Source organism: Aethalodelphis obliquidens, unplaced genomic scaffold, assembly GCF_003676395.1.
Source record: "Aethalodelphis obliquidens isolate GAN/ISIS:26980383/991018 unplaced genomic scaffold, ASM367639v1 scaffold8, whole genome shotgun sequence".
NCBI classification, from domain to species: domain Eukaryota; kingdom Metazoa; phylum Chordata; class Mammalia; order Artiodactyla; family Delphinidae; genus Aethalodelphis; species Aethalodelphis obliquidens.
In genome coordinates, this window is record NW_020837952.1 from 4,770,786 (window position 1) to 4,784,456 (window position 13,671).

A 13,671-nucleotide genomic window follows, 5' to 3' on the forward strand; every position below is an offset into this window, starting at 1 on the left:
TCTCTCTCTCTCTCTCTCTCTCTCTCTCTCTCTCTCTCTCTCTCTCGCCCCCTTTCTCTCCTCTTCTCCCAATCCCATCCCATCAGGATGCCGAGACAGTGATGAGCCAGGCTGTGAGTCCCCCCACTGTGATCCGAGCCCCCGAGCCCATCCTAGTTCCAGCTTTACTCTCTTCACCTGCTCCTGTGGCACTGACTTCTGCAATGCCAATTACAGCCATCTGCCTCGTCTGGGGAGCCCTGGGACACCTGGTTCCCAGGGTCCCAAGGCCATCCCAGGTAGCCACCCAGGATGCTGGAGCCAGGTGGGGGCTGGAGCCCAGGTTAGAATGAGAGGTAGAACCAGGGCCAATTCTCACCCTACCCCCCATCCCAAGCGTTCCTCCTCCTGGCCTTGAGAAGTTGGTTGCCCTGGTGACTGGGAGATAAAGGGGCTTGTGACCAGGGTGGGGGCGGGTGGAGAAGCAACTTCTCTGAGGAGCGGGAGAGGAGCAGAGAGCACGATTTGGGGCAGGGCTCATCCAGCCCGCGTTCTGGCTTTAACGTCCAGGCGAGTCCATCTGGACGGCACTGGTGCTGCTGGGGCTGCTCCTTCTCCTGCTGCTGCTGAGCAACATCATCTTGGGTACTAATCTGCCCCACCCCTCCCTTGTGACCCCAACACACTGTCCCAGCGCCCTGACCCCCATCACTTCCCACAAAGCCCCCTTCCCAGTCTCCATACCCATGCACGCCGGCCCTAAGGCTCTTCTCTGCCTCAGCCCTGCTACAACGGAAGGCCTGCCCAGTGCACGGTGGGCCAGAGCCAGGGCCAGAGCCGGAGCCGGAGCCACACTCAGGCAGGGACTGGAGTGCCGAGCTGCCGGAGCTGCCCGAGCTGTGCTTCTCCCAGGTGCCCGGGGAGGGTGGGCGGCGGGCTCCTCTGGGCGCTCTCGGAGGGTGTGCTGGGGAGGAAGCCTGGCTCTGCTCCTAGCTGGGGCCCACACCCAGCACCATGTCCTCACCAGGTAATCCGGGAAGGAGGTCACGCAGTGGTGTGGGCCGGGCGGCTGCAAGGCAAGCTGGTAGCCATCAAGGCCTTCCCCCTGAGGGCTGTGGCCCAGTTCCAAGCTGAGAGAGCATTGTACGGGCTGCCGGGCCTACGGCATGACCACATTGTCCGCTTGATCACCGCCAGCAGGGGCAGCCCTGGTCCCCTGCCCTGTGGGCCCCTGCTGGTACTGGAACTACACCCCAAGGTGAGTGCTGAGGAGCGCATATGTGTGTGTGTGCCTGTGTGTGGGAAGGTGACGGGGCGGGGGTGCTGTGTCCACGCTTATTCTTTTGCTTTATTCTTATTGTTTAGATTTCCTTTTCTGTATAACATTAAAAGTGATTTGTATTGTTTTTACCTTTTATTATTATAAGCAGTACTTGCTAACGTTTTTGACTTACATTGACAAGAAAAGGGAGAAATCAAAACAATTCGTATTCCCAACCTGAAGGAAAACCATTGTTAACGAATTACCTCCAGGCATTCAACTAATGTTTATGAACTATATGTCGCACTTCCTGTGCTGGGAAAAACACACCCAGTCCCTGCCTTTCCAGATTTTATAGAGTAGTAGGGAAGCAGAAATGGATCAAGCAAACACAAGAAGATGTGTAAAATGTCAAGTGCGTTAAGTGCGGAAAGAAAAGGTACTACAAGAGGGACTTCCCTGGTGGCGCAGTGGGTAAGACTCTGCGCTCCCAATGCATGGGGTCTGGGTTCGATCCCTGGTCAGGGAACTAGATCCCACGTGTGTGCTGCAAATAAAAGTTTTCATGCCACAAGTAAGAAGTCCCGTGCTGCAGCTAAGGAGCCCGCGAGATGCAGCTAAAGGAGCCCACCTGCCACAACTAAGACCCGGTGCAACCAAATAAGTAAATATTGAAAAAAATAAATAAATAAAGGTACTATAAGAGAGGATGAAGAGGAATCGGTAGGCAGGGGCCAGACCACACTGGCCTTGTGGGCCTGCTAAGGATGTGGGACTTTATCAGCACCTGTAATTCCTTCACCTCTGAAATCTTGAATTCTGGCAAGTCCTTTCTTTAACCAATGTACCTCACTGACTAGCTCGAAAATCACTGCTTTATTAGTTTTGTTTGTTTGTTTACCTTTCCTGGCACACTGAAAGTGCTCAGTAATGTTTGCAGAATGAGGGACTCTATTGCTCCTTTCCCTCCAATTCCCAGTTGCTCCCTGCCAGCTGCTCTCCTACCCAACGGCTCTCCCCATCCGCGCTCGGCTACAGGGTGACACCTCAGGCCAGGTGGTTCGCGAGGGTGCTCCGCCTAACCCGCTCTGCCTCTTCTGTTTCTGTCTTTACCCCAAGTCCTGTGAGGCAGTATGAGGTGGCTAAAGGTGAGTGATGCTGGAGTCAGACTGCTGAGGGTCAAGCTCTGCTACTCTCTTGCCCAGGGAGTTCCAGCAAACTCCTTATCTGTAAAACAGGAGTGACAGGAGTACCTACCTCCCAGGGTTGTAGTGAGGGCTACAGGAGGCCTGGCACGCAGTAAGTGCTCGGGACACTTGAACTAGAGCTACTGTTTTTCCTGTCAATCCAACTGATGCACGTGCTCACTCCTCCACTGCCTGCTGCCTTGCCCTGGGTGTGTCGGTGTGTAAGTCTGCTGGGAGATGCAGGGGGATCAGTTGATCTCTGCTCCCTGGGGTGGATCAGCCACCTCCAGCTTTGTGTGTCCCTCTCTTCTCTCTGCTTCTCCCCAGGGTTCCCTGTGCCACTACTTGGCCCAGCACACCAGTGACTGGGGAAGTTCCCTGCGGATGGCACTGTCCCTGGCTCAGGGCCTGGCGTTTCTCCATGAGGAACGCTGGCAGGATGGTGGGTGAGCTGGGGGCAGGAAGCCATGGGAGTCAGGAGCCACACCGCTGTTTCTGATTTTCCCTTAGCTTGGAGGGGAAGGATTGGGTCAAAAAGAGAGAGGAAGAGGATTCATGTCCCTTCAACCTGGCTTCTCCCACAGGCCAGTATAAACCAGGTATCGCCCACCGGGATCTGAGCAGCCAGAATGTGCTCATTCGGGACGATGGGTCATGCGCCATTGGAGACCTGGGCCTCGCCTTGGTGCTCCCTGGCCTTGCCCAGCCCCCAACCTGGGCTCCTACTCAACCCCGAGGCCCAGCTGCCATCATGGAGGTCAGTACTCTGGATAAGGGTGAGCCCCAGGATGCTGGTGGTGGTGCTGATGAAGATGTGACAACAGTGCGGCAGCACCTATAGCACGTGGGACGTTGCTGAGTCTAGCTGGGGGGTTGTTGCGTGGACCATTGTGTGGTGAGGAGTGCCGTGGTGATGATTGTTGGCCCTCCATGCCTTGCTGTCTAGGCTGGCACCCAGAGGTACATGGCACCGGAGCTCTTGGACAAGACTCTGGACCTACAGGACTGGGGCACGGCCCTCCGGCGAGCTGATGTTTACTCTCTGGCTCTGCTCCTGTGGGAGATCATGAGCCGCTGCCCAGATTTGAGACCCGGTAAGGTTGGATGTGACAGTGGCCTCACTCCCCTCATGCCCCACCCACCCATTCCAGACCCATCTACCTCCCGACCCAGGAGGCTCTTCCCTTCTTCCTCTTGGCCATTCCACAAGAAGGCACCCCCTCGGGTTAGCTGACACCCCCTGTGCCTCTTCCCAGACAGCAGAACACCACCCTTCCAACTGGCCTATGAGGCAGAACTGGGTAGCACCCCTACCACCTGTGAGCTGTGGACCTTGGCAGTGGAGGAGAGAAGGCGCCCTCACATCCCATCCACCTGGTGCTGCTTTGCCACAGTAAGAGGCCACAGGCTGGTGGGCTGGGGACCTGCAGAGTCCTGGCACGGGCTTCAAGGACTTGTCCACCAGGACCAGCCCACCTACTCCTATCCCCTCTCATCTCCCACCCTCCTGGCTCATGTTCAGCTGGAGCAGGGCAAGCTTGCTCTGAACCTCAGTTCATCCCCTTCCACCGTAAGTCTCACACAGCCCATTCCTGAGACACACACCTTCCTCTTGCTCAGTCTTGCTTTGTTCGTCTCTCTTCTCTCCATCATCAGTTTGCCCTGTTCCTCAGTTCCTTCCTCCAGGAAGCCCTCCTTGGCTTTGCTTCTGCCCTGAGCTCTGCCCCCAAGATGGCTCCTCTCCTAGTACACTGGAGCCCAACATTTAATCCAATAATTCCTCATTTTGTCCTACACATCTGTGTTTCTACCATGACCCAATAAAAGCCAGAACTAAGTATAAAGGGTTAAAACAGTGGCCTAATAGTGAAATTTCAGGGTTTCTGAGGAAAATAGTTTCCTAACAGGAAGCCCATTCTTCTGCTACCTGATCTGAAGTTTCCACTGCACAAGTGTCTGTTGGGTTAGATAACAAAGGCCCAGGCATTGTTTGTAGAAGACCCTGATTGCCTGAGAGGAAGGAGAGTAATTTCCCATCAGCACGGTAAGCCATTAATTAACCTGAATTAGCTCCTCAGAGGAAAAGGTGGACTCTTTGGAGAGAACCTGTCTCATAGGGAACAAGATGCAAAGGGCTGGATTTCAGTGAAGGGGAGGAAGAAGGCTCCAGGAAGGATCAGAAGAAGAGTGTTGAGAACAGGGCCATGATAGATACCTTTTAACCCTGGGGCCACTCATGGGGCCACTCAGGATCCTGGGGTAAAGCCTGCCTCCTGGTCATTCTTCCCAGGACCCTGGTGGCCTGAGAGAACTCCTGGAGGACTGCTGGGATGCAGACCCAGAAGCACGGCTGACAGCTGAGTGTGTACAGCAGCGCCTGGCTTCCCTGGCCCATCCTCAGGAGGCCTACCCCTTCCCACAGGGCTGTCCACATGGCTGCCCAGAAGACCGTCTCTCCAGTCCTCCTCCCTGCCATTCTCCCTCGTAGGCCTCAGCTGGGTGTCTGCCACTTGAGTGTTCAGCAAGGCCCTTGTTCCAGAAATCCTCAACCTGCCTGTACCAGTTCTCATGTGTAAATATGCAGTTTATGTAGAGTCGGTGTACATGGAAACATAAATATGGTGATCAGATGCCTGTCTGCTCTGCCTCGCCACGGCTTTTCCTACTTGTCAAATGCTTGGATGGATCCTTCCCTGGGTATCCAATCCACTGCTTCTGAACAGTGACTGGTGTGGGGAGGGGTGTGCACAGGAAAGAGATAAAGTCAGCTTCCCTGACTCTATGTCCTGGTCCTGAGGCCTTCCTCCCAGTGATCCTGCATTCCTGTCTCTCTCCTTTTCCTTCTCTTTCATAAGCCCTTATTTGGTGGCATCTCACACTGGCACTGGGAAAGGATGAGAAAGATGAAATTGCTGCTCTGAAACTGCTCCGAGATCCACAGCTCATTTTGTTGGCCACCCATACAGTGTCCTGGGGCAGTATCCTCTCCTGAGGCTTGAGTGGGGAGGCCTCACAGAGCACAGGATGCTTGAGATGTGTCTTGAAGACCAGGAGTTTTCCAGGAGTGTTGGAGCAGTAGCGCATTTCTGGCCCAGTGAGCTGTACTGTCATGTGGTGCAGTAAGAAACTGCAAGGAGGACTTCCCTGGTGGCACAGGGGTTAAGAATCCACCTGCCAATGCGGGGGATAGGGGTTCAATCCCTGGTCCGGGAAGATCCCACATGCCACAGAGCAACAAAGCCCGTGTACCACAACTACTGAAGCCCATGTGCCTAGAGCCCGTGCTCTGCAACAAAGAGAAACCACCGCACCGCAACGAAGAATAGCCCCTGCTCGCTGCAACCAGAGAAAGCCCACGCGCAGCAACAAAGACCCAACGCAGCCAAAAAAAAAAAAAAGATCTTAAGGGAATTGAGGGAATGCAGGAACAAAGGAAAAGCTGTCAAGAAACAATAGTTCAGGGATAAAACAGAGTCCTAATTCCTCCTCAAGGGGTATATATAACAATCTGATAAGTTCTGCAGGCTCCCACCAAGGTGGAGAATGGAATGATGATGTTCACCTTTTCTGACACTCATGACTTCAATCAACTAAAGCTGGACTCTGTCAACCTTTGCCCCACTTCTATGCTGAATTTTCCTCTGCTCAAGCCCCTTCATGAATATGCATGTACCCTTAGCTTAAAAATTCCCCAATTTTGCTGTTCAGGGAAACACTGCTTTGGGACAGATTCCCAGTGTTCTCCTTACTTGCTGCAAGCAATAAATCCTTCCATCTTCTTCCTTCTTCTTTGGCTTGGTTGTGTCTTTTGGCTTGACACCTACCAAGAGGTGAACCCAGTTTTCAGGTAACAAGAGGTCATTCTCTCAACCACTACACTGTACTAAGTGAACTGTCCTATCTAGGGTCAATGTCTCCTCATGTAAACTTGAACCCCTCTTTTCCTGGTCACAGGAAATTTGCTCCTTCAGTTATCCCTTCTTTCTCCAGCAAAAGCATTTTTTCTCTCTACTGGATTATTCACATCAGTTTACAAACATGATTTAAACTCTCCCATCTTAAAAAGCCCTTCCCAGACTGCCCATCCTCTTTTTTTTTTCGCTCATTCTCTTATGATTACTGCTCCATTTCTCTGCTTCTTGTTTACCAACACTCCTTGGAAGAATTGCTTTTATTTACTGCCTCCACCTTCTCACGTTTCGTTCTCTTCTCATTCGTTGCAGGCAAAATTTCAGCCCTAGAATGTAATTAAAACCACTCTTAGGGCTTCCCTGGTGGCGCAGTGGTTGAGAGTCCGCCTGCCGATGCAGGGGACACGGGTTCGAGCCCTGGTCCGGGAAGATCCCACATGCCGTGGAGCAACTAGGCCCGTGAGCCACAACTACTGAGCCTGCGCGTCTGGAGCCTGTGCTCCGCAACAAGAGAGGCCGTGATAGTGAGAGGCCCGTGCGCCGCGATGAAGAGTGGCCCCTGCTTGCCACAACTAGAGAAAGCCCTCGCACAGAAACGAAGACCCAACACAGCAAAAAAATAAAATAAATTAATTAGTAAACTCCTACCCCCAACATCTTAAAAAAAAACCAAAAACCACTCTTAAAAAGTTCACTATTCTTGGGACTTCCCTGGTGACGCAGTGGTTAAGAATCCACCTGCCAATGCAGGGGACACGGGTTCGATCCCTGGTCCGGGAAGACCCCACATGCCGCGGAGCAACTAAGCCCGCAAGCCACAACTACTGAGCCCGCATGCCGCAGCTACTGAAGCCCACACACCTAGAGCCCCCGTGCTCCACAACAGGAGAAGCCACCGCAGTGAGAAGCCCGTGCACTGCAACGAAGAGCAGGCCCTGATCGCTGCAACTAGAGAAAACCCACGCGCAGCAACAAAGACCCAACGCAGCCAAAATAAATAAATAAATGAATAAATAAATTTATTTTTAAAAGTTCACTATTCGTGCAAAATCCAATGGCCAGTTCTCAGTCTGCATCCTACATAATTTATCAGCAGCATTTGAACATTTGATAGCTCCCTCCTTGAATCTTTTCTTCACACTTTCCTCTGATTTTCCACTTCCTCACTGAAGAAGGGGATAATCTGTATCCTTTCTTATCCTTTGCTCATTCCTCTTCTCTTGCCAGTTTCTAAATATTGGCAGGCCTGAGGCCACGGGCTGGGCCCTCTTTTCTACTCTGGCTACCCCTGCTCCCTGGCTGAGCTTATCTGGCTCCTTGAATTTTAAAAAATTTTTATTTGTTAAAAATATTTATTTATTTATTTTTGGCGGTGTCAGGTCTTAGTTGTGGCACACAGGCTCTTTGTTGCAGTGCGAGGGCTTCCCTCTAGTTGTGGCACGTGGGCTCCAGAGTGCTTGGGCTCAGTAGTTGCGGCACATGGGCTCTCTAGTTGTGGTGCACAGGTTCTGTAGTTGTGGCACATGGGCTCCAGAGTGCATGGGCTCCAGAGCCTGCAGACTTTCTAGTTGTGGCGCATGGGCTCAGTAGTTGTGGCGTGTGGGCTTAGTTGCTCCACAGCATGTGGGTTCTTAGTTCCCCGACCAGAAATTGAACCCGTGTCCCCTGCATTGGAAGGTGGATTCTTAACCACCGGACCACCAGGGAAGTCCCTATCTGGCTCCTTTATTTGTTTATTTATTTATTTACTTATTTTTATTGGAGTATAATTGCTTTACAATGTTGTGTTAGTTTCTGCTGTACAATGAAGTGAATCAGCTTTATGTATACCTATATCCCCTCCCTCTTGGACCTCCCTCCCACACCCCCCATCCCACCCATCTAGGTCATCGCAGAGCACTGAGCTGAGCTTCCTGTGCTTTATAGCATGTTCCCACTAGCTATTTTACGCATGGTAGTGTATATATGTCAATCCTAATCTCCTAATTTGTCCCACCCTCTCCTTTCCCCGCCGTGTCCACATGTCCATTCTCTATGTCTGCGTCTCTATTCCCGCCCTGCAAATAGGTTCATCTGTACCATTTTTCTAGATTCCACATATATGCATTAATATACGATATTTGTTTTTCTCTTTCTGGCTTACTGGCTCCTTTAGATACCTTGATAATTCTCGATTTTTTTCTCTTCAGACAAGACCTCTCCCTGAGCGCCAGACTGCCAAATCCAACTGCCTTCTTAACACTTCCACTTGGATATCTGATAGCCATCCTAAACTTAACTTTGTCCAAAAGTACTCACATCTGCTCCTCCCCCGTCTTATTTCAGTAAATGACACAACTATTTCCTAGTTGCTCAATATTCTTGGGTTCATCCTTCATTTCTCTGTTTCTTTCACCTCTACCTCCAGTCCAAATCTGCTAAGCTCTACCTTAAAAAAAAATACCTGGTAAATCAACTATACTTCAATTAAAAAAAAAAAAAATACCCAGAGTCTGACCCCTCCTGATCATCTCTACAACTTCCATCCAAGCCACCACCATTCCTTCTCTGGAATACAGTAGTAGCCTCCTAACTGCGTTCTCTGCTTCCACTTTAACCATTTCTCCCTATTTTGCTCTTTCACCACACAGTAGCCAGAATAATAATAATAATTACTATTATTATTATTTTACCATTTTAACCACTTTTAAGCGTACAGTACAGTGACATTAAATACATTCACTCTGTTGTGCAACTGTGATCATCGTCCTCCAGAACTTTTTCATCTTTCTAAACTTAAATTCTCTGCCTATTAAACAATCAATCTCCATTCCCCACTGCCTCCAGTCCCTGCTGATTACTTTCCGTCTCTATGAATTTGACTACTCTAGGTACTTCGTATAAGTGGAATCATACAGCATTTGTCTTTTTGTGCCTGGCTTAATTCACTCAGCATAATATCTTCAAGGTTCATCCATAGTGTAGCATGTGTCAGACTCTCCTTCCTTTTTAGGGCTGAATACTATTCCATTGTATGCATATACCACATTTTGTTTATCCATTCATCTGTTGATGGACATTTGGGTTGTTTCCATCTTTGGGCTGTTATGAATAATGCTTCTATAAACATTGGTTTACAGAATGACTTTTTTAAAATGAAAATCAGATCATGTCATTCCTCTGCTCATAACCCTCCAGAGGCTTCCATTCACACTTAGAATAAAATCTAAACTCTTTCCCATGGCTTACAAGGATCTGTAAATACTGGCACCACAGCTCCTCCCCTTATTTCAATTAATTTTTCTACATAGTACACATCACTATCTGACATTTTATTATATATTTATTTATATTCTGCCTCTCCCACCAAGTTATTACCTCGATGAAGGCAAGGATTTTTTCTCTGTGTTTTCACTCTATCCCTAGTGCTTAGAACAGTACCTGGATAGATTGAGAAATATTTGTTGAATGAATGAATGACAGAAGCATGGTAAATCATTAATGATTTCATGAATCAGAGAAATGAGCTTTACAAGCATTATTTAAATGCTTTTTAAATAATCTGCGTTTAGGGAATTCCCTGACAGTCAAGTGGTTAGGACTCTGTGCTTCCACAGCAGGGGTCACGGGTTCCATCCCTGGTCAGGGAACTAATATCCCACAAGCTGCTTGGAGTGGGAAAAAAAAAATAAATCTGAGTTTAAATCTGAGGAAGAATTTCCCAACTAGCAGGTAGGTGAAGAGAGGTATGGAGGATATTGGCAACCTATGAGGGTCCTGAAGAGAGGTTAAAATCATCCTAGTCTAACAGTAAAAGTTCTTAATATTAACAAGAATCATGATAGTAATACATGGTAGTATATAGTAAGTACTTATTATGTGACAGACACACGATTATCTCATCACAACCCTATGAGGTAGGTACCATTGCCGCTGTTTTACAAATGAGGGAATTGAGGTTAAATAACTTATTCAAGGTCACACAATAAGTGTCAAAGTCAGGATTTGAATCCAAGTCTCTCTAACTCCAGAACCACCTTGCTCTATTCCTCTTTGTCCATTTGTTCATTCATTCATTCATGTAGTTATTTATTTAACAGTGTATTCATTTATACCATCCTATGTACCAGGCACTGTGTGAACTGTTAAGTGTCCTTACTTTCAAGAAGCTTACAGTCTAACGTAGGAAGCTAACATTAAGTAATTACTGATTCATGTCTAATTATAAACTGAGATAGGTGTGCTAAAGGAAAGACAAGATTCGACTAGAGGCTGCAACAAAGGAGTTTTACCTGACGAGGGTGTCAAGGAGGCTTCCCTGAAGAAGTGATCCTGGAGCTGAGAGCTGATGAATGAGCAGGATTTAATTAGGCAAAGTGGAGAGAGATGGGGAGAGCATTCCAGGCTGCAGAAGCAGCAAGTGCAAAGGCCCTCCTGCAAATGGAACCAAGATCTTCTGGAGGGATGAAAGAAGCCTAGGGGCTGAAGAGCAGAAAGCCAGGGGTGAGTAGTATGAGAGGAGACCAGCAAGGTAGCAGGGCCAGACCACTGCAGACATTGCAGTATTAAGATTTTGAGTATTTTTTTGTTGGACAAGTTGGAGGAAACAGACACTCATGTATTGCTGGTGAGAATGTAAATAAATATAACCTCTATGGAGGGTAATTCATCAGTACCTATAAAAAAGTAAAAATATGTAAAATGACATATTTGTCAGGTTATTTGTTGCAGCATTGTTTTTAGTAGCAGAAGATGGAAAATAACACAAATATCTTTTGACTGGTTAAATTGATTATGGTACGTCATACAAAAGAATCAAATAGGGTTGTGAAAAAGACTGAAGACACACTGTGCTGACTGGTATGGAAACATCCCCAAGATATATTAAGTGGGGGGAAAGTTGCAAATTAAACTCTGCATAGTTTGCTGTTTGTATACTTAAAAGAGGGGATATAAATTTATATCAGTATTTGCTTGATTGTAATGAAGAAACTGTGGAAGTATATATAAGAAACCAGTTATGTGGTTGTGTGGGCTATGTGGGTTGGGGGAGGCTGGGTAAAGGAGAACAAGAGCGGGAGGGAGACTTTTCACTTTCTACCTCTTGGTCCTTTTTGGTTTTCAAAGCATGTGAACATATTACCTATTCAACAAAAATGAATACGTACATGTAAAAATACTTTCCACCTTTGTCTTAAGGATAATGCAAAGCCGTTGAAGAATCTTAAGCAGTAGGGTGATGTCACAGTTGGCTTTAGAAAACAATTTCTGAGGTGGGAGAATGAATTAGAAGAGGGCCAGAGTGGATGCTGACAGGACATTTAATGAAACACCACTTCATACCCACTAGCATGGCTATACTAATAAAGACAGACAGCAACAAGTGCTGGTGCAGATGTGGGGTAATTGGAACACTTATACATTGCTGGTGGGGGTATAAAATGGTGTGGCTATTTTGGAAAGTAGTCTGGCAGTTCCTCAAAAAAGTTAAACATACAGTTACCGTATTACCTAGCAATTCCTCTCTTAAGTAAATACCCAACAGAATTGAAAACATATGGTGGTTGCACGCGTCCCCACGCACCCTCACAGTCAGTGGATGAGCCGGGGCAGCAAGGCAGCCTCCTTACAGCTCTGTGGAGGGCCTCGAGCCTCCCTACTGGAGCCGCTGGCAGGGGCCAGCCTTGCAGTGGTGTGTTCTAGGTCAATGGCTTCTAAGATTCCAGCTGGATTCACTGGACTAGGCAAATGGGGCATCCAATGGCAAAAAAATCTCATGAAACGTGGCTATCCACTTGTTATTTATGATGTGTTCCCTGATGCATGCAAAGAATTTCTTGATGCAGGTATACAGGTAGTGTCTTCCCCAGCAGATGTAGCCCAAAAAGCTGACGGAATTATTACAGTGTTGCCCACCAGTATCAGTGCAATAGAAGCTTATTCTGGAGCAAATGGAATTCCAACAAAAGTGAAGAAAGGCTCACTATTAATAGACTCCAGTACTATTGATCCTACAGTTTCGAAAGAATTGGCCAAAAAGTTGAGAAAATGGGAGCAATTTTCATGGATGCCCCTGTTTCTGGTGGTGTGGGAGCTGCTCAGTCTGGGAACCTAATGTTTATGGTGGGAGGAGTCACAGATGAATTTGCTGCTGCCCAAGAGTTGCTGGGGTACAAGGGCTCCAATGTGGTGCATTGGGAGCCCTTGGGACTGGGCAGGCTGTGAGGATCGGCTACAACACGCTGCTGGTATGGATGGTATGATTGGAACTGCTGATGCTATGAATCTGGGAATCAGGTTGGGGCTTGACCCAAAACCATTGGCTAAAATCCTGTATGTGAGCTCAGGACAGCTTTGGTCAAGTGATACTTATAATCCCATACCTGGCATGATTCACGGAGTTCCCTTGCCTAATAACTATCAGGGTGGATTCAGAACAACACTCATGACTAAGGATCTGGGATTAGCACAAGACTCTGTGGTTAGCACAAAGAGCCCAATCATTCTGGGCAGTCAAGCCCATCAGATCTACAGGATGATGTATGTGCAGGGCTACTCAGAAAAAGCCTGCTCATCTGTGTTCCAGTTTCTACAGAGGAGGAGACATTCTGAGTTTGCCCTTTGGCGGTGGACACTGTTGGAAACCAGAGTCTATCTTGGAACCTCCTTATAGCTTGCTCCACAAGTAAATGGGTCTGTCTGCTTTTGATTGTCTTGGTCACAGTAAACCCTGGGATTTTTCACCCATTTTTAACTGCTTATTCTTTTTTTTTTTTTTTTTTTTTTGCGGTACGCGGGCCTCTCACTGTTGTGGCCTCTCCCGTTGCGGAGCACAGGCTCCGGACGCGCAGGCCCAGCGGCCGTGGCTCACGGGCCCAGCCGCTCCACGGCATGTGGGATCCTCCCGGACCGGGGCACGAACCCGTGTCCCCTGCATCGGCAGGCGGACTCTCGACCACTGTGCCACCAGGGAAGCCCTTTTTTTTTTTTAATCCATTTAGCAAACATATAATATCTGAAAAATTTTTTTCTGTTAGCTACTGATGGTCCCTGCTAACTAGCTGACTGACCTTTTTCAAAAATTTGATCCCTGAGCATCTTTAACTAAATAGTTGCATATTTCAATCAGGATATTATTTACTCCAACTTACAAATAAAACCACATTTTTTTTTAAAGGATAAAACATATTTTAGGGGAACAAAAATAAACTGGTGTGAAGAAAGGACTTATAGAAAGGGGAAGTATAGTGAATTACTACCTGTGTCCCTCAGAAAGTTTGTCCTTTTAACCAAGTGGTGGTATTCTTGCATTACTGAGGTTACTAATTTATTTTCTAGGAGTTGATAAAGCAAG

At 47.9% G+C, this 13,671-nt stretch overlaps 1 protein-coding gene and 1 pseudogene across 4 annotated transcripts in view; both read left to right on the forward strand.

Moving 5' to 3' along the window:
* AMHR2 (anti-Mullerian hormone receptor type 2) overlaps positions 1-5,642 on the forward strand; it is a 7,101-nt gene extending 1,459 nt beyond the window's left edge. For 2 of the 4 annotated variants that reach the window (XM_027106439.1, XM_027106440.1), the window contains 9 exons: positions 87-278; positions 550-624; positions 761-891; positions 1,007-1,237; positions 2,755-2,869; positions 3,012-3,184; positions 3,374-3,521; positions 3,684-3,820; positions 4,718-5,642. In XM_027106439.1, the coding sequence (XP_026962240.1) occupies positions 87-278; positions 550-624; positions 761-891; positions 1,007-1,237; positions 2,755-2,869; positions 3,012-3,184; positions 3,374-3,521; positions 3,684-3,820; positions 4,718-4,915 (1,400 nt within the window). In that variant the 3' untranslated portion in view covers positions 4,916-5,642. The remainder of the gene's footprint in view (positions 1-86; positions 279-549; positions 625-760; positions 892-1,006; positions 1,238-2,754; positions 2,870-3,011; positions 3,185-3,373; positions 3,522-3,683; positions 3,821-4,717) is intronic. The other 2 variants (XM_027106441.1, XM_027106442.1) reach the window with 2 other exon arrangements.
* Positions 5,643-9,403: 3,761 nt separating this feature from the next.
* Positions 9,404-13,071, forward strand: LOC113620516 (3-hydroxyisobutyrate dehydrogenase, mitochondrial pseudogene; annotated as a pseudogene).
* The last annotated feature ends 600 nt before the right edge of the window (positions 13,072-13,671 follow it).